General features: G+C 51.0%; 1 protein-coding gene across 1 annotated transcript in view; it reads left to right on the forward strand.

Moving 5' to 3' along the window:
- The first annotated feature begins 967 nt into the window (after positions 1–967).
- MYDGF (myeloid derived growth factor) overlaps positions 968–14,976 on the forward strand; it is a 25,392-nt gene continuing 11,383 nt past the window's right edge. Inside the window, exons 1-2 of the mRNA XM_081314985.1 lie at positions 968–1,195; positions 14,917–14,967. Of these exons, the coding sequence (XP_081171111.1) occupies positions 1,028–1,195; positions 14,917–14,967 (219 nt within the window). The 5' untranslated portion in view covers positions 968–1,027. The remainder of the gene's footprint in view (positions 1,196–14,916; positions 14,968–14,976) is intronic.

Genomic DNA, 14,976 nt, shown 5'->3' on the forward strand with positions numbered 1-14,976 from the left:
CAACCTGAAACAGTGAAAGAGCCACTCGGAACCGGTTCCCTCACAAAAGGAAAAACTGGGAGCCGCAAAAAATGTGTGCATATGCGCATACATGCGCGCATGTGCAGAACAAGGTTTGACTGAAGAGTGGAGCCAAGGTGAGATATGCACCTACCCTGCATATTTGAATGGATTGGTTGAAATTTTTTAGTCCCACTTTTTTTTTATTTTTGGACTGGACTGCACATAGCAGAGGACTGGGAGCCCCAGGAGATGGCTGAAAGAGCCGCATGCGGCTCCGGAGCCGCGGGTTGCAGACCTGTGCCCTAGACCTTGGCTCTTTTATGACTCGTGGACTTCAACTCCCAGAATTCCTGAGCCAGCCGTGCTGAGGGGAAAGGGAGAGGTTTCCATGCTGAGCTATGCCGGCTCAGGAATTCTGGGAGTTGAAGTCTACAAGTCATAAAAGAGCCAAGGTTGCCTAACCCTGCCCTAGACCAAACTAGCTCTTTGCTCCTCCTTCCCCCAGCTTCTCTTTCTCTAACCTTTGTAGCTGTTCCATTGGGTCCTAATAATAATGCAGCTATTTCCACTTATTTATTTTAATTTATTTATTAAATGTAGGTACCACCCCATCTTACTCTTCCTGCTGGTGTTGCGTGGTAGGACCAACACCAGTCGCCTGTAGAGAGAGAGGTCAAGACCAAGAATTACAGATAATTTTTCATAATAAACATTGATTTTTCTGCTTCTCTCAGGTTTCTCAATTTAGGCCACTGGAAGATGCGTGGACTACAACTCCCAGAATTCCTCAGCTAGCCAATGGCAGCAGAGAGGCCCTATTTTTTGGCATTCTTTGCTGCCCTCTAGAGGTCGTTCGCCGTTAACAGCCCAGATCGAATATTCGCTAGCGCCCGCTTCAAAGATGGCCGTCTTGGCCTTCCGGAAATAGAAGCGCCTGCGCCTAACAGATAAAACGCGATTTGGCTGCTCCAGCTCCCCGTAGCCCCAATCAGCTGGCCACAGCTTTTTCGTTTCTTCTTCCAAGATGGTGGCGCCCAGGTTACTCGGCAACAGGAGGCTTTGGGACAGCTCCACGTCCTTCTTCTTCCTCCTGCAGCTCCTTCTCTCGGCGGTCGAGGCAAAGCAAGAGCCCGTCACGGCCGACTTCGATGTCAGGCCCGGCGGGATGGTACACTCCTATTCGCAAAACCTGGTGAGAGCGAGCGAGCGAGCGAGCCAAAACAGGGTAGAGGGAATAGGTGGCGCCCGCTGATTGGTTGAGTTGAGTCTTTGCGCCCGAAAAGGTAGCTTCTGATTGGTCGAAGGGAGGGGCGGGTCTTTGGTGTAATCCTGTGATTGGCCGCCAGGAGCCGAAGGCGGGGAGGAGAAAGCGTCGTTTGGCATGGCCCGGCCGGGCTTCCGTAGAAAGTGGCAAAAATGCAGAACTTTAGTGCCCCAAATTTACCCCGGGGTAAAAAGCGTGGTAGAGCCCCTGCCGCGCTTTTGCTCCTGGCTGATGCGATGGCAGCCCTTGCCGTTGGCTCCATTTAGGCTGCGTCCTTCGTCTCTTAATTTTTTTAATAATTCTGTGCCTGCCCCTTTAAGCTTCTTTCCATAGAATTCCAACAATTTCTATTAAAATTTCCTCTTTTTTTAATGGTATGAGAGGGGAGGGGGGTCAATTTTATTTTTTGTTGGCTTTGCACCTTGCATTGCGCACCTCCCTCCCTCTCCTCCACGCTTATTGCTGAAGTTTTTTTTTTAATGTTAAATAAAGTATACTGGTAGTCCTCGACTTACGACCACAATTTCTGTTGCTACGGGAGACATTAGTTAAGCGGGTTTGGCCCCGTTTTATGACCTCGCTTGCCACAGTTGTTAAGTGAATCGCCACAGCGGTTAATAACACGTGTGAGATTTAAAAACCCAAAATTTGATACTCACAACTCAAAGACAAGTCTGGTTAACAAAAACAAAGATTTATTGAAAAGAAATTGAAAATAATAAAGAAAATAATAGAGAAAGAAAACGTTTGCAAATGTGGCCTCTTAGACCCTTCCCAAGTTGGATTGGGTTCGAAGAGCAAGTTTCAAAGCAAGCATTTATACTTTCTTTTCTCGATACATGCCCCCCCCCTTAAGAAACTTAAGTTAGTCTTTGAAGTCAAAGAGATCTTCTTTGAACCTTTACTTCCAAAAGACTTATTGTAACAACTTCCTTACATCCGTCACTACACTATCTTGTTTTACTCACCTTCTTGAGGTGAGTATCCTTTTTAACATTTCAAAAGAACTTTGTTGATTACCATGTGTGAATTCTCTGTCTAAGCAGGAAATAGATGGCCCCCACATCTTAGTGTTACATTTGATACAATTCATTGGTGTTACATTTGGTGTTACATTTGGTACCATTTATAAAAGAATAACCTTTATTTATTTTCCTTTACACGGTTCTTAAGGGTGGGGAAAAAAGGTCATGTCACTTTTTTTTTCAGTTCTGTTGCAACTTCAGCCGGTCACTAAACAAACGGTTGTAAGTCGAGGACTACCTGGAAATGTTTAAAAAAGTGAAGGATCTTAACTCCCAATGATTACCGGGTAGTCCTCAACTAACGACCACAATTGAGCCCCCCCCATTTCTGTGGTTAAGCGAGGCATTTGTTCAGTGAGTTTTTGCTCCGTTTTACGACCTTTCCCGCCGCAGTTGTTAAATGAGCCCACTGAGTAGTAGGTTGTCTGAATTCAGCTGAGGAGAAACTCTTGTCGATCCCTTCTTTGATGTTGGTGCCACCGAATGCGGCCGGATAGGTTGCAGACTGACTAACCATGTTTGTTTTGAATATTCCTGAGGGCCTTTTTTGGTTTAAAAAAAAAACACGAGGTGACATGGTATGTCTGGGAATGGCTGTGCAAAATGGGAATTGGATTATTATTAGTAACAATATCATTTATAAAATATATATGGCACATCAGTGTTTGTTACAGTTAGGGTAGCTTACAGCAAGTTATGGATTCCTGGCTAGGTGACTTCAGGCCCAATCACCAGGAGAGTGTGAATTCTAGTCCTTCCTTAGCCATGAAAGCTGGCTAGGTGACTTTGGGCCCAATCACCAGGAGACTGAATTCTAGCCCTTCCTTAGCCATGAAAGCTGGCTAGGTGACTATGGGCCCAATCACCAGGAGGCTGTGAATTCTAGCCCTTCCTTAGCCATGAAAGCTGGCTAGGTGACTATGGGCCCAATCACCAGGAGGCTGTGAATTCTAGCCCTTCCTCAGCCATGAAAGCTGGCTAGGTGACTTTGGGCCCAATCACCAGGAGACTGAATTCTAGCCCTTCCTTAGCCATGAAAGCTGGCTAGGTGACTATGGGCCCAATCACCAGGAGACTGAATTCTAGCCCTTCCTTAGCCATGAAAGCTGGCTAGGTGACTATGGGCCCAATCACCAGGAGGCTGTGAATTCTAGCCCTTCCTTAGCCATGAAAGCTGGCTAGGTGACTATGGGCCCAATCACCAGGAGGCTGTGAATTCTAGCCCTTCCTCAGCCATGAAAGCTGGCTAGGTGACTATGGGCCCAATCACCAGGAGACTGAATTCTAGCCCTTCCTTAGCCATGAAAGCTGGCTAGGTGACTATGGGCCCAATCACCAGGAGGCTGTGAATTCTAGCCCTTCCTTAGCCATGAAAGCTGGCTAGGTGACTATGGGCCCAATCACCAGGAGGCTGTGAATTCTAATCCCACATAAGGCATGGGTGATTTTGGGGCTTTCTCTCAGCCTATCCACCTCACAGGATTGTTGTTGCAGGGAAAATAGGAGGCAAAAAAGAGTACACTCACTCCTAGACTTACAACAGTTCATTTAAGTGAGCATTCAAAGTTATAACAGCACTGCAAAGAATGACTTAACGACCGTTTTTCAGACTTACAGCTGTTGCAGCATCCCCATCTCACACGATCAGAATTCGGACCCTTGGCAACTGTCTCCTATTTATGACGGTGGCAGTGTCCAGGGACCGTGCGATCGTCCCCTTTTGCGACCATCTGACCAACAAAGTCAGTGGGGAAGCCAGGTTTAATGAACAACCATGTTACTGACTTATTAACTGCAGTGATTCACTGCAGTGGCCAGAAAAGTCACAAAATGGGGCAAAACTCACTTCACTTTTATCTGGAAATTTTGGACGCAGTTGTGGACAAAAGTCGAGGACTGCCCGTGTTAGATATGTTTGCCACCTTGAATTAATTATAAAAAATAAAGGCGGAATAAAAAAATCAAAATTTGGAGGTAGCTAATTTTAGTCACTCATTTATTCTTTGTTTTAAAAAGGCAGTGTTCCTTCTCTGGCTAAATGTGCAAAGATTCCAGCATCTCTCAGCCGTCCAGTAAAAAACGTACAACTCGTAAATTGATTTAAACCATAATTAAAACAAACAAACAACCTAGAAGAAATCCAAGGATAGAAAAAAAAATAAGCAACGCAATCTAAATACGCCACAAAAGTGGAACTTAATCGTTAAACCGAAGCCAAAAACAACACTCGCAATTAAACAACGGTCCCTGGCTTCTGCGTCAAGTCAAATCAGGAGCTGTGAAATTGGAACAAAAAATAATTTTTAGCTTATTTTGTCGTCTTGATTTGTGGGAAGAAAGCCCGGACCTTTGGATTGCGTGGGTTGGTTTGTTTTCAATCACATCCATTTAAAAAAAATCGTTGCCATTTTTAGCCTTCTTTATTGCCTATCATTGTCTCCCCCACAATTGATTTTGGTATTTTTTTGTTTCTTTGAAACCTCCCACGTTTGTCAGCAGCTGGGCAGCGTATAAATTTAAAAGATAATCATAAAATGAGAAGGAGGGAAGAGGAAAGTGCTTAGAGGCTGAATTATTTTTTTTAAAAATGATCTTCTGTTAACCCAGGTTGACTGAAGGGCCTAAAGTAATCTGTGCCGGTCTCGGAAATTAAAAGAGTTGGCCTTGGTTTATGTTGGATGGGAGACCACCAAGACGTTCTCGGGCTGTGGCAGAGGCTGCTAGGGGAACAGTGATCTAAGATGGGGTCCTTGGTGCTCTCTGAACTTGCTTGTTTTGTTGCGGACATTTCACAACCCAGCTAGGTAACATCATCAGTGCTAGAAGGGAGTGGGGTTTGTGGAGAGGAGGAGGAGGAGGACGACGACTGCGGTGTCCTTGGTGGTCTCTGAGCTTGCAGACGTTTCACAACCCAGCTAGGTAACAACATTGGGGTTAGAAGAGAGTGGGGTTTGTGGAGAGTAGGAGGAGGATTGCGGTGTCCTTGGTGGTCTCTGAGCATGCAGACATTTCACAACCCAGCTAGGTAACATCATAAGTGCTAAAAGGGAGTGGGGTTTGTGGAGAGGAAGAGGAGGAAGGGGACTGCGGTGTCCTTGGTGGTCTCTGAGCTTGCAGACATTTCACAACCCAGCTAGGTAACATCATCAGTGATAAAAGGGAGTGGGGTTTGTGGAGAGGAGGAGGAGGAGGAGTACTGCCGTGTCCTTGGTGGTCTCTGAGCTTGCAGACATTTCACAACCCAGCTAGGTAACAACATTGGGGTTAGAAGAGAGTGGGGTTTGTGGAGAGTAGGAGGAGGATTGCGGTGTCCTTGGTGGTCTCTGAGCATGCAGACATTTCACAACCCAGCTAGGTAACATCATAAGTGCTAAAAGGGAGTGGGGTTTGTGGAGAGGAAGAGGAGGAAGGGGACTGCGGTGTCCTTGGTGGTCTCTGAGCATGCAGACATTTCACAACCCAGCTAGGTAACATCATCAGAGTTAAAGGGGAGTGGGGTTTGTGGAGAGGAGGAGGAGGAGGAGGACTGCGGTGTCGGTGGTCTCTGAGCTTGCAGACATTTCACAACCCAGCTAGGTAACATCATCAGTGATAAAAGGGAGTGGGGTTTGTGGAGAGGAGGAGGAGGAGGAGGACTGCGGTGTCCTTGGTGGTCTCTGAGCTTGCAGACATTTCACAACCCAGCTAGGTAACATCATTGGGGCTAGAAGGGAGCGGGGTTTGTGGAGAGGAGGAGGAGGAGGACGACGACTGCGGTGTCCTTGGTGGTCTCTGAGCTTGCAGACATTTCACAACCCAGCTAGGTAACATCATTGGGGCTAGAAGGGAGCGGGGTTTGTGGAGAGGAGGAGGAGGAGGACGACGACTGCGGTGTCCTTGGTGGTCTCTGAGCTTGCAGACATTTCACAACCCAGCTAGGTAACATCATTGGGGCTAGAAGGGAGCGGGGTTTGTGGAGAGGAGGAGGAGGAGGACGACGACTGTGGTGTCCTTGGTGGTCTCTGAGCTTGCAGACATTTCACAACCCAGCTAGGTAACATCATCAGTGCTAAAAGGGAGTGGGGTTTGTGGAGAGGAGGAGGAGGAGGAGGACTGCGGTGTCCTTGGTGGTCTCTGAGCTTGCAGACATTTCACAACCCAGCTAGGTAACATCATTGGGGCTAGAAGGGAGCGGGGTTTGTGGAGAGGAGGAGGAGGAGGGCTGCGGTGTCCTTGGTGGTCTCTGAGCTTGCAGACATTTCACAACCCAGCTAGGTAACATCATCGGGGCTAGAAGGGAGTGGGGTTTGTGGAAAGGAGGAGGAGGAGGAGGAGGAGGAGGACTGCGGTGTCCTTGGTGGTCTCTGAGCTTGCAGACATTTCACAACCCAGCTAGGTAACATCATCAGTGATAAAAGGGAGTGGGGTTTGTGGAGAGGAGGAGGAGGAGGAGGACTGCGGTGTCCTTGGTGGTCTCTGAGCTTGCAGACATTTCACAACCCAGCTAGGTAACAACATTGGGGTTAGAAGAGAGTGGGGTTTGTGGAGAGTAGGAGGAGGATTGCGGTGTCCTTGGTGGTCTCTGAGCATGCAGACATTTCACAACCCAGCTAGGTAACATCATAAGTGCTAAAAGGGAGTGGGGTTTGTGGAGAGGAAGAGGAGGAAGGGGACTGCGGTGTCCTTGGTGGTCTCTGAGCATGCAGACATTTCACAACCCAGCTAGGTAACATCATCAGTGTTAAAGGGGAGTGGGGTTTGTGGAGAGGAGGAGGAGGAGGAGGACTGCGGTGTCCTTGGTGGTCTCTGAGCTTGCAGACATTTCACAACCCAGCTAGGTAACATCATCAGTGATAAAAGGGAGTGGGGTTTGTGGAGAGGAGGAGGAGGAGGACTGCGGTGTCCTTGGTGGTCTCTGAGCTTGCAGACATTTCACAACCCAGCTAGGTAACATCATTGGGGCTAGAAGGGAGCGGGGTTTGTGGAGAGGAGGAGGACGAGGAGGAGGACTGCGGTGTCCTTGGTGGTCTCTGAGCTTGCAGACATTTCACAACCCAGCTAGGTAACAACATTGGGGTTAGAAGAGAGTGGGGTTTGTGGAGAGTAGGAGGAGGATTGCGGTGTCCTTGGTGGTCTCTGAGCATGCAGACATTTCACAACCCAGCTAGGTAACATCATAAGTGCTAAAAGGGAGTGGGGTTTGTGGAGAGGAAGAGGAGGAAGGGGACTGCGGTGTCCTTGGTGGTCTCTGAGCATGCAGACATTTCACAACCCAGCTAGGTAACATCATCAGTGTTAAAGGGGAGTGGGGTTTGTGGAGAGGAGGAGGAGGAGGAGGACTGCGGTGTCCTTGGTGGTCTCTGAGCTTGCAGACATTTCACAACCCAGCTAGGTAACATCATCAGTGATAAAAGGGAGTGGGGTTTGTGGAGAGGAGGAGGAGGAGGAGGACTGCGGTGTCCTTGGTGGTCTCTGAGCTTGCAGACATTTCACAACCCAGCTAGGTAACATCATTGGGGCTAGAAGGGAGCGGGGTTTGTGGAGAGGAGGAGGAGGAGGACGACGACTGCGGTGTCCTTGGTGGTCTCTGAGCTTGCAGACATTTCACAACCCAGCTAGGTAACATCATTGTGGCTAGAAGGGAGCGGGGTTTGTGGAGAGGAGGAGGAGGAGGACGACGACTGTGGTGTCCTTGGTGGTCTCAGAGCTTGCAGACATTTCACAACCCAGCTAGGTAACATCATCAGTGCTAAAAGGGAGTGGGGTTTGTGGAGAGGAGGAGGAGGAGGGCTGCGGTGTCCTTGGTGGTCTCTGAGCTTGCAGACATTTCACAACCCAGCTAGGTAACATCATTGGGGCTAGAAGGGAGTGGGGTTTGTGGAAAGGAGGAGGAGGAGGAGGAGGAGGAGGACTGCGGTGTCCTTGGTGGTCTCTGAGCTTGCAGACATTTCACAACCCAGCTAGGTAACATCATCAGTGATAAAAGGGAGTGGGGTTTGTGGAGAGGAGGAGGAGGAGGAGGACTGCGGTGTCCTTGGTGGTCTCTGAGCTTGCAGACATTTCACAACCCAGCTAGGTAACATCATCAGTGATAAAAGGGAGTGGGGTTTGTGGAGAGGAGGAGGAGGAGGAGGACTGCGGTGTCCTTGGTGGTCTCTGAGCTTGCAGACATTTCACAACCCAGCTAGGTAACATCATTGGGGCTAGAAGGGAGCGGGGTTTGTGGAGAGGAGGAGGAGGAGGACGACGACTGCGGTGTCCTTGGTGGTCTCTGAGCTTGCAGACATTTCACAACCCAGCTAGGTAACAACATTGGGGTTAGAAGAGAGTGGGGTTTGTGGAGAGTAGGAGGAGGATTGCGGTGTCCTTGGTGGTCTCTGAGCATGCAGACATTTCACAACCCAGCTAGGTAACATCATAAGTGCTAAAAGGGAGTGGGGTTTGTGGAGAGGAAGAGGAGGAAGGGGACTGCGGTGTCCTTGGTGGTCTCTGAGCATGCAGACATTTCACAACCCAGCTAGGTAACATCATCAGTGTTAAAGGGGAGTGGGGTTTGTGGAGAGGAGGAGGAGGAGGAGGACTGCGGTGTCCTTGGTGGTCTCTGAGCTTGCAGACATTTCACAACCCAGCTAGGTAACATCATCAGTGATAAAAGGGAGTGGGGTTTGTGGAGAGGAGGAGGAGGAGGAGGACTGCGGTGTCCTTGGTGGTCTCTGAGCTTGCAGACATTTCACAACCCAGCTAGGTAACATCATTGGGGCTAGAAGGGAGCGGGGTTTGTGGAGAGGAGGAGGAGGAGGACGACGACTGCGGTGTCCTTGGTGGTCTCTGAGCTTGCAGACATTTCACAACCCAGCTAGGTAACATCATTGGGGCTAGAAGGGAGCGGGGTTTGTGGAGAGGAGGAGGAGGAGGACGACGACTGCGGTGTCCTTGGTGGTCTCTGAGCTTGCAGACATTTCACAACCCAGCTAGGTAACATCATTGGGGCTAGAAGGGAGCGGGGTTTGTGGAGAGGAGGAGGAGGAGGACGACGACTGTGGTGTCCTTGGTGGTCTCAGAGCTTGCAGACATTTCACAACCCAGCTAGGTAACATCATCAGTGCTAAAAGGGAGTGGGGTTTGTGGAGAGGAGGAGGAGGAGGGCTGCGGTGTCCTTGGTGGTCTCTGAGCTTGCAGACATTTCACAACCCAGCTAGGTAACATCATCGGGGCTAGAAGGGAGTGGGGTTTGTGGAAAGGAGGAGGAGGAGGAGGAGGAGGAGGACTGCGGTGTCCTTGGTGGTCTCTGAGCTTGCAGACATTTCACAACCCAGCTAGGTAACATCATCAGTGATAAAAGGGAGTGGGGTTTGTGGAGAGGAGGAGGAGGAGGAGGACTGCGGTGTCCTTGGTGGTCTCTGAGCTTGCAGACATTTCACAACCCAGCTAGGTAACATCATCAGTGATAAAAGGGAGTGGGGTTTGTGGAGAGGAGGAGGAGGAGGAGGACTGCGGTGTCCTTGGTGGTCTCTGAGCTTGCAGACATTTCACAACCCAGCTAGGTAACATCATTGGGGCTAGAAGGGAGCGGGGTTTGTGGAGAGGAGGAGGAGGAGGACGACGACTGCGGTGTCCTTGGTGGTCTCTGAGCTTGCAGACATTTCACAACCCAGCTAGGTAACAACATTGGGGTTAGAAGAGAGTGGGGTTTGTGGAGAGTAGGAGGAGGATTGCGGTGTCCTTGGTGGTCTCTGAGCATGCAGACATTTCACAACCCAGCTAGGTAACATCATAAGTGCTAAAAGGGAGTGGGGTTTGTGGAGAGGAAGAGGAGGAAGGGGACTGCGGTGTCCTTGGTGGTCTCTGAGCATGCAGACATTTCACAACCCAGCTAGGTAACATCATCAGTGTTAAAGGGGAGTGGGGTTTGTGGAGAGGAGGAGGAGGAGGAGGACTGCGGTGTCCTTGGTGGTCTCTGAGCTTGCAGACATTTCACAACCCAGCTAGGTAACATCATCAGTGATAAAAGGGAGTGGGGTTTGTGGAGAGGAGGAGGAGGAGGAGGACTGCGGTGTCCTTGGTGGTCTCTGAGCTTGCAGACATTTCACAACCCAGCTAGGTAACATCATTGGGGCTAGAAGGGAGCGGGGTTTGTGGAGAGGAGGAGGAGGAGGACGACGACGACTGCGGTGTCCTTGGTGGTCTCTGAGCTTGCAGACATTTCACAACCCAGCTAGGTAACATCATTGGGGCTAGAAGGGAGCGGGGTTTGTGGAGAGGAGGAGGAGGAGGACGACGACTGCGGTGTCCTTGGTGGTCTCTGAGCTTGCAGACATTTCACAACCCAGCTAGGTAACATCATTGGGGCTAGAAGGGAGCGGGGTTTGTGGAGAGGAGGAGGAGGAGGACGACGACTGTGGTGTCCTTGGTGGTCTCAGAGCTTGCAGACATTTCACAACCCAGCTAGGTAACATCATCAGTGCTAAAAGGGAGTGGGGTTTGTGGAGAGGAGGAGGAGGAGGGCTGCGGTGTCCTTGGTGGTCTCTGAGCTTGCAGACATTTCACAACCCAGCTAGGTAACATCATCGGGGCTAGAAGGGAGTGGGGTTTGTGGAAAGGAGGAGGAGGAGGAGGAGGAGGAGGACTGCGGTGTCCTTGGTGGTCTCTGAGCTTGCAGACATTTCACAACCCAGCTAGGTAACATCATCAGTGATAAAAGGGAGTGGGGTTTGTGGAGAGGAGGAGGAGGAGGAGGACTGCGGTGTCCTTGGTGGTCTCTGAGCTTGCAGACATTTCACAACCCAGCTAGGTAACATCATCAGTGATAAAAGGGAGTGGGGTTTGTGGAGAGGAGGAGGAGGAGGAGGACTGCGGTGTCCTTGGTGGTCTCTGAGCTTGCAGACATTTCACAACCCAGCTAGGTAACATCATTGGGGCTAGAAGGGAGCGGGGTTTGTGGAGAGGAGGAGGAGGAGGACGACGACTGCGGTGTCCTTGGTGGTCTCTGAGTTTGCAGACGTTTCACAACCCAGCTAGGTAACATCATTGGGGCTAGAAGGGAGCGGGGTTTGTGGAGAGGAGGAGGAGGAGGACGACGACTGTGGTGTCCTTGGTGGTCTCAGAGCTTGCAGACATTTCACAACCCAGCTAGGTAACATCATCAGTGCTAAAAGGGAGTGGGGTTTGTGGAGAGGAGGAGGAGGAGGGCTGCGGTGTCCTTGGTGGTCTCTGAGCTTGCAGACATTTCACAACCCAGCTAGGTAACATCATTGGGGCTAGAAGGGAGCGGGGTTTGTGGAGAGGAGGAGGAGGAGGACGACGACTGCGGTGTCCTTGGTGGTCTCTGAGTTTGCAGACGTTTCACAACCCAGCTAGGTAACATCATTGGGGCTAGAAGGGAGCGGGGTTTGTGGAGAGGAGGAGGAGGAGGACGACAACTGTGGTGTCCTTGGTGGTCTCTGAGCTTGCAGACATTTCACAACCCAGCTAGGTAACATCATTGGGGCTAGAAGGGAGCGGGGTTTGTGGAGAGGAGGAGGAGGAGGACGACGACTGTGGTGTCCTTGGTGGTCTCTGAGCTTGCAGACATTTCACAACCCAGCTAGGTAACATCATCAGTGCTAAAAGGGAGTGGGGTTTGTGGAGAGGAGGAGGAGGAGGGCTGCGGTGTCCTTGGTGGTCTCTGAGCTTGCAGACATTTCACAACCCAGCTAGGTAACATCATCAGTGTTAAAGGGGAGTGGGGTTTGTGGAGAGGAGGAGGAGGAGGAGGACTGCGGTGTCCTTGGTGGTCTCTGAGCTTGCAGACATTTCACAACCCAGCTAGGTAACATCATCAGTGATAAAAGGGAGTGGGGTTTGTGGAGAGGAGGAGGAGGAGGGCTGCGGTGTCCTTGGTGGTCTCTGAGCTTGCAGACATTTCACAACCCAGCTAGGTAACATCATCGGGGCTAGAAGGGAGTGGGGTTTGTGGAAAGGAGGAGGAGGAGGAGGAGGAGGAGGAGGAGGAGGAGGAGGAGGAGGACTGCGGTGTCCTTGGTGGTCTCTGAGCTTGCAGACATTTCACAACCCAGCTAGGTAACATCATTGGGGCTAGAAGGGAGCGGGGTTTGTGGAGAGGAGGAGGAGGAGGAGGACTGCGGTGTCCTTGGTGGTCTCTGAGCTTGCAGACATTTCACAACCCAGCTAGGTAACATCATTGGGGCTAGAAGGGAGCGGGGTTTGTGGAGAGGAGGAGGAGGAGGACGACGACTGCGGTGTCCTTGGTGGTCTCTGAGCTTGCAGACATTTCACAACCCAGCTAGGTAACATCATTGGGGCTAGAAGGGAGCGGGGTTTGTGGAGAGGAGGAGGAGGAGGACGACGACTGTGGTGTCCTTGGTGGTCTCAGAGCTTGCAGACATTTCACAACCCAGCTAGGTAACATCATCAGTGCTAAAAGGGAGTGGGGTTTGTGGAGAGGAGGAGGAGGAGGGCTGCGGTGTCCTTGGTGGTCTCTGAGCTTGCAGACATTTCACAACCCAGCTAGGTAACATCATCGGGGCTAGAAGGGAGTGGGGTTTGTGGAAAGGAGGAGGAGGAGGAGGAGGACTGCGGTGTCCTTGGTGGTCTCTGAGCTTGCAGACATTTCACAACCCAGCTAGGTAACATCATCAGTGATAAAAGGGAGTGGGGTTTGTGGAGAGGAGGAGGAGGAGGAGGACTGCGGTGTCCTTGGTGGTCTCTGAGCTTGCAGACATTTCACAACCCAGCTAGGTAACATCATCAGTGATAAAAGGGAGTGGGGTTTGTGGAGAGGAGGAGGAGGAGGAGGACTGCGGTGTCCTTGGTGGTCTCTGAGCTTGCAGACATTTCACAACCCAGCTAGGTAACATCATTGGGGCTAGAAGGGAGCGGGGTTTGTGGAGAGGAGGAGGAGGAGGACGACGACTGCGGTGTCCTTGGTGGTCTCTGAGTTTGCAGACGTTTCACAACCCAGCTAGGTAACATCATTGGGGCTAGAAGGGAGCGGGGTTTGTGGAGAGGAGGAGGAGGAGGACGACAACTGTGGTGTCCTTGGTGGTCTCTGAGCTTGCAGACATTTCACAACCCAGCTAGGTAACATCATTGGGGCTAGAAGGGAGCGGGGTTTGTGGAGAGGAGGAGGAGGAGGACGACGACTGTGGTGTCCTTGGTGGTCTCTGAGCTTGCAGACATTTCACAACCCAGCTAGGTAACATCATCAGTGCTAAAAGGGAGTGGGGTTTGTGGAGAGGAGGAGGAGGAGGGCTGCGGTGTCCTTGGTGGTCTCTGAGCTTGCAGACATTTCACAACCCAGCTAGGTAACATCATCGGGGCTAGAAGGGAGTGGGGTTTGTGGAAAGGAGGAGGAGGAGGAGGAGGAGGAGGAGGAGGAGGAGGAGGAGGAGGACTGTGGTGTCCTTGGTGGTCTCTGAGCTTGCAGACATTTCACAACCCAGCTAGGTAACATCATCAGTGATAAAAGGGAGTGGGGTTTGTGGAGAGGAGGAGGAGGAGGGCTGCGGTGTCCTTGGTGGTCTCTGAGCTTGCAGACATTTCACAACCCAGCTAGGTAACATCATCGGGGCTAGAAGGGAGTGGGGTTTGTGGAAAGGAGGAGGAGGAGGAGGAGGAGGAGGAGGAGGAGGACTGCGGTGTCCTTGGTGGTCTCTGAGCTTGCAGACATTTCACAACCCAGCTAGGTAACAACATTGGGGTTAGAAGAGAGTGGGGTTTGTGGAGAGGAGGAGGAGGAGGACGACGACTGCGGTGTCCTTGGTGGTCTCTGAGCTTGCAGACATTTCACAACCCAGCTAGGTAACATCACTGGGGCTAGAAGGGAGCGGGGTTTGTGGAGAGGAGGAGGAGGAGGACGACGACTGTGGTGTCCTTGGTGGTCTCTGAGCTTGCAGACATTTCACAACCCAGCTAGGTAACATCACTGGGGCTAGAAGGGAGTGGGGTTGTCTCTCTGTTTATATTTAAGTGGCTTGTCACTGTTGGTGGGGGAGTTTTTTCTTTGACTAGGTCATTGTTTTCTGCTTGTTTGTTTGTCTGGGGTTAATCCCTGCTTATCTGCTGTAGGCTGCCAGAGAGGATGCCCCCAAACAGCACATAATCAAGCTGGTGTTACTCGCGTCTGATTTAATGTGTTGATGATTAACCTGACTTCATTCAGTACAAGCAGTCCTCGACTTACAACCATTCATTTACTGACCGTTCAGAGCTACAACAGCCCTGGGGAAAAGTGCCGTCGTGACCGTTTCCCCACTTAACGACAGCTCCCACTTAATGACAGTTTCCCCACGGTCCCCTGCTCATAATTTGAACTCTTGGCAACCGGCTCATATTTGCAGCCTCCCGGGATCGCGGGATCCCCTTTTGCAAACTTCCCGACGAGCAAAGTCGACGGGGACGCCGGATCCACTTAACAACCACGTTGCTAACCGAACAGCGGCAGTGATTCGCTGAGCAACGGTGGCAAGGGAAGGTCTTAAAAACGGGGCAAAGTCCACCACCCCTTTCTCGCTTAGCAACAGAGATTGTGGCCGTAAGTCGAGGACGGGCCTGTCCTCTGGCAAAATGTAAGGCAGCTCCAGCCTTTTGCGTTTGAAGCGAGTGAAATTTTTCTCTCCTACCATTTTCCTCTCTTCTTTCCTTCAGGGAGACGTGACCTGCGCTTTTACCTACGCAGCTCAGGGCGGGACGAACGAGGTAAGTTAT

This window comes from Vipera berus, assembly GCF_964194415.1.
Source record: "Vipera berus genome assembly, chromosome: 1".
Taxonomy (NCBI): domain Eukaryota; kingdom Metazoa; phylum Chordata; class Lepidosauria; order Squamata; family Viperidae; genus Vipera; species Vipera berus.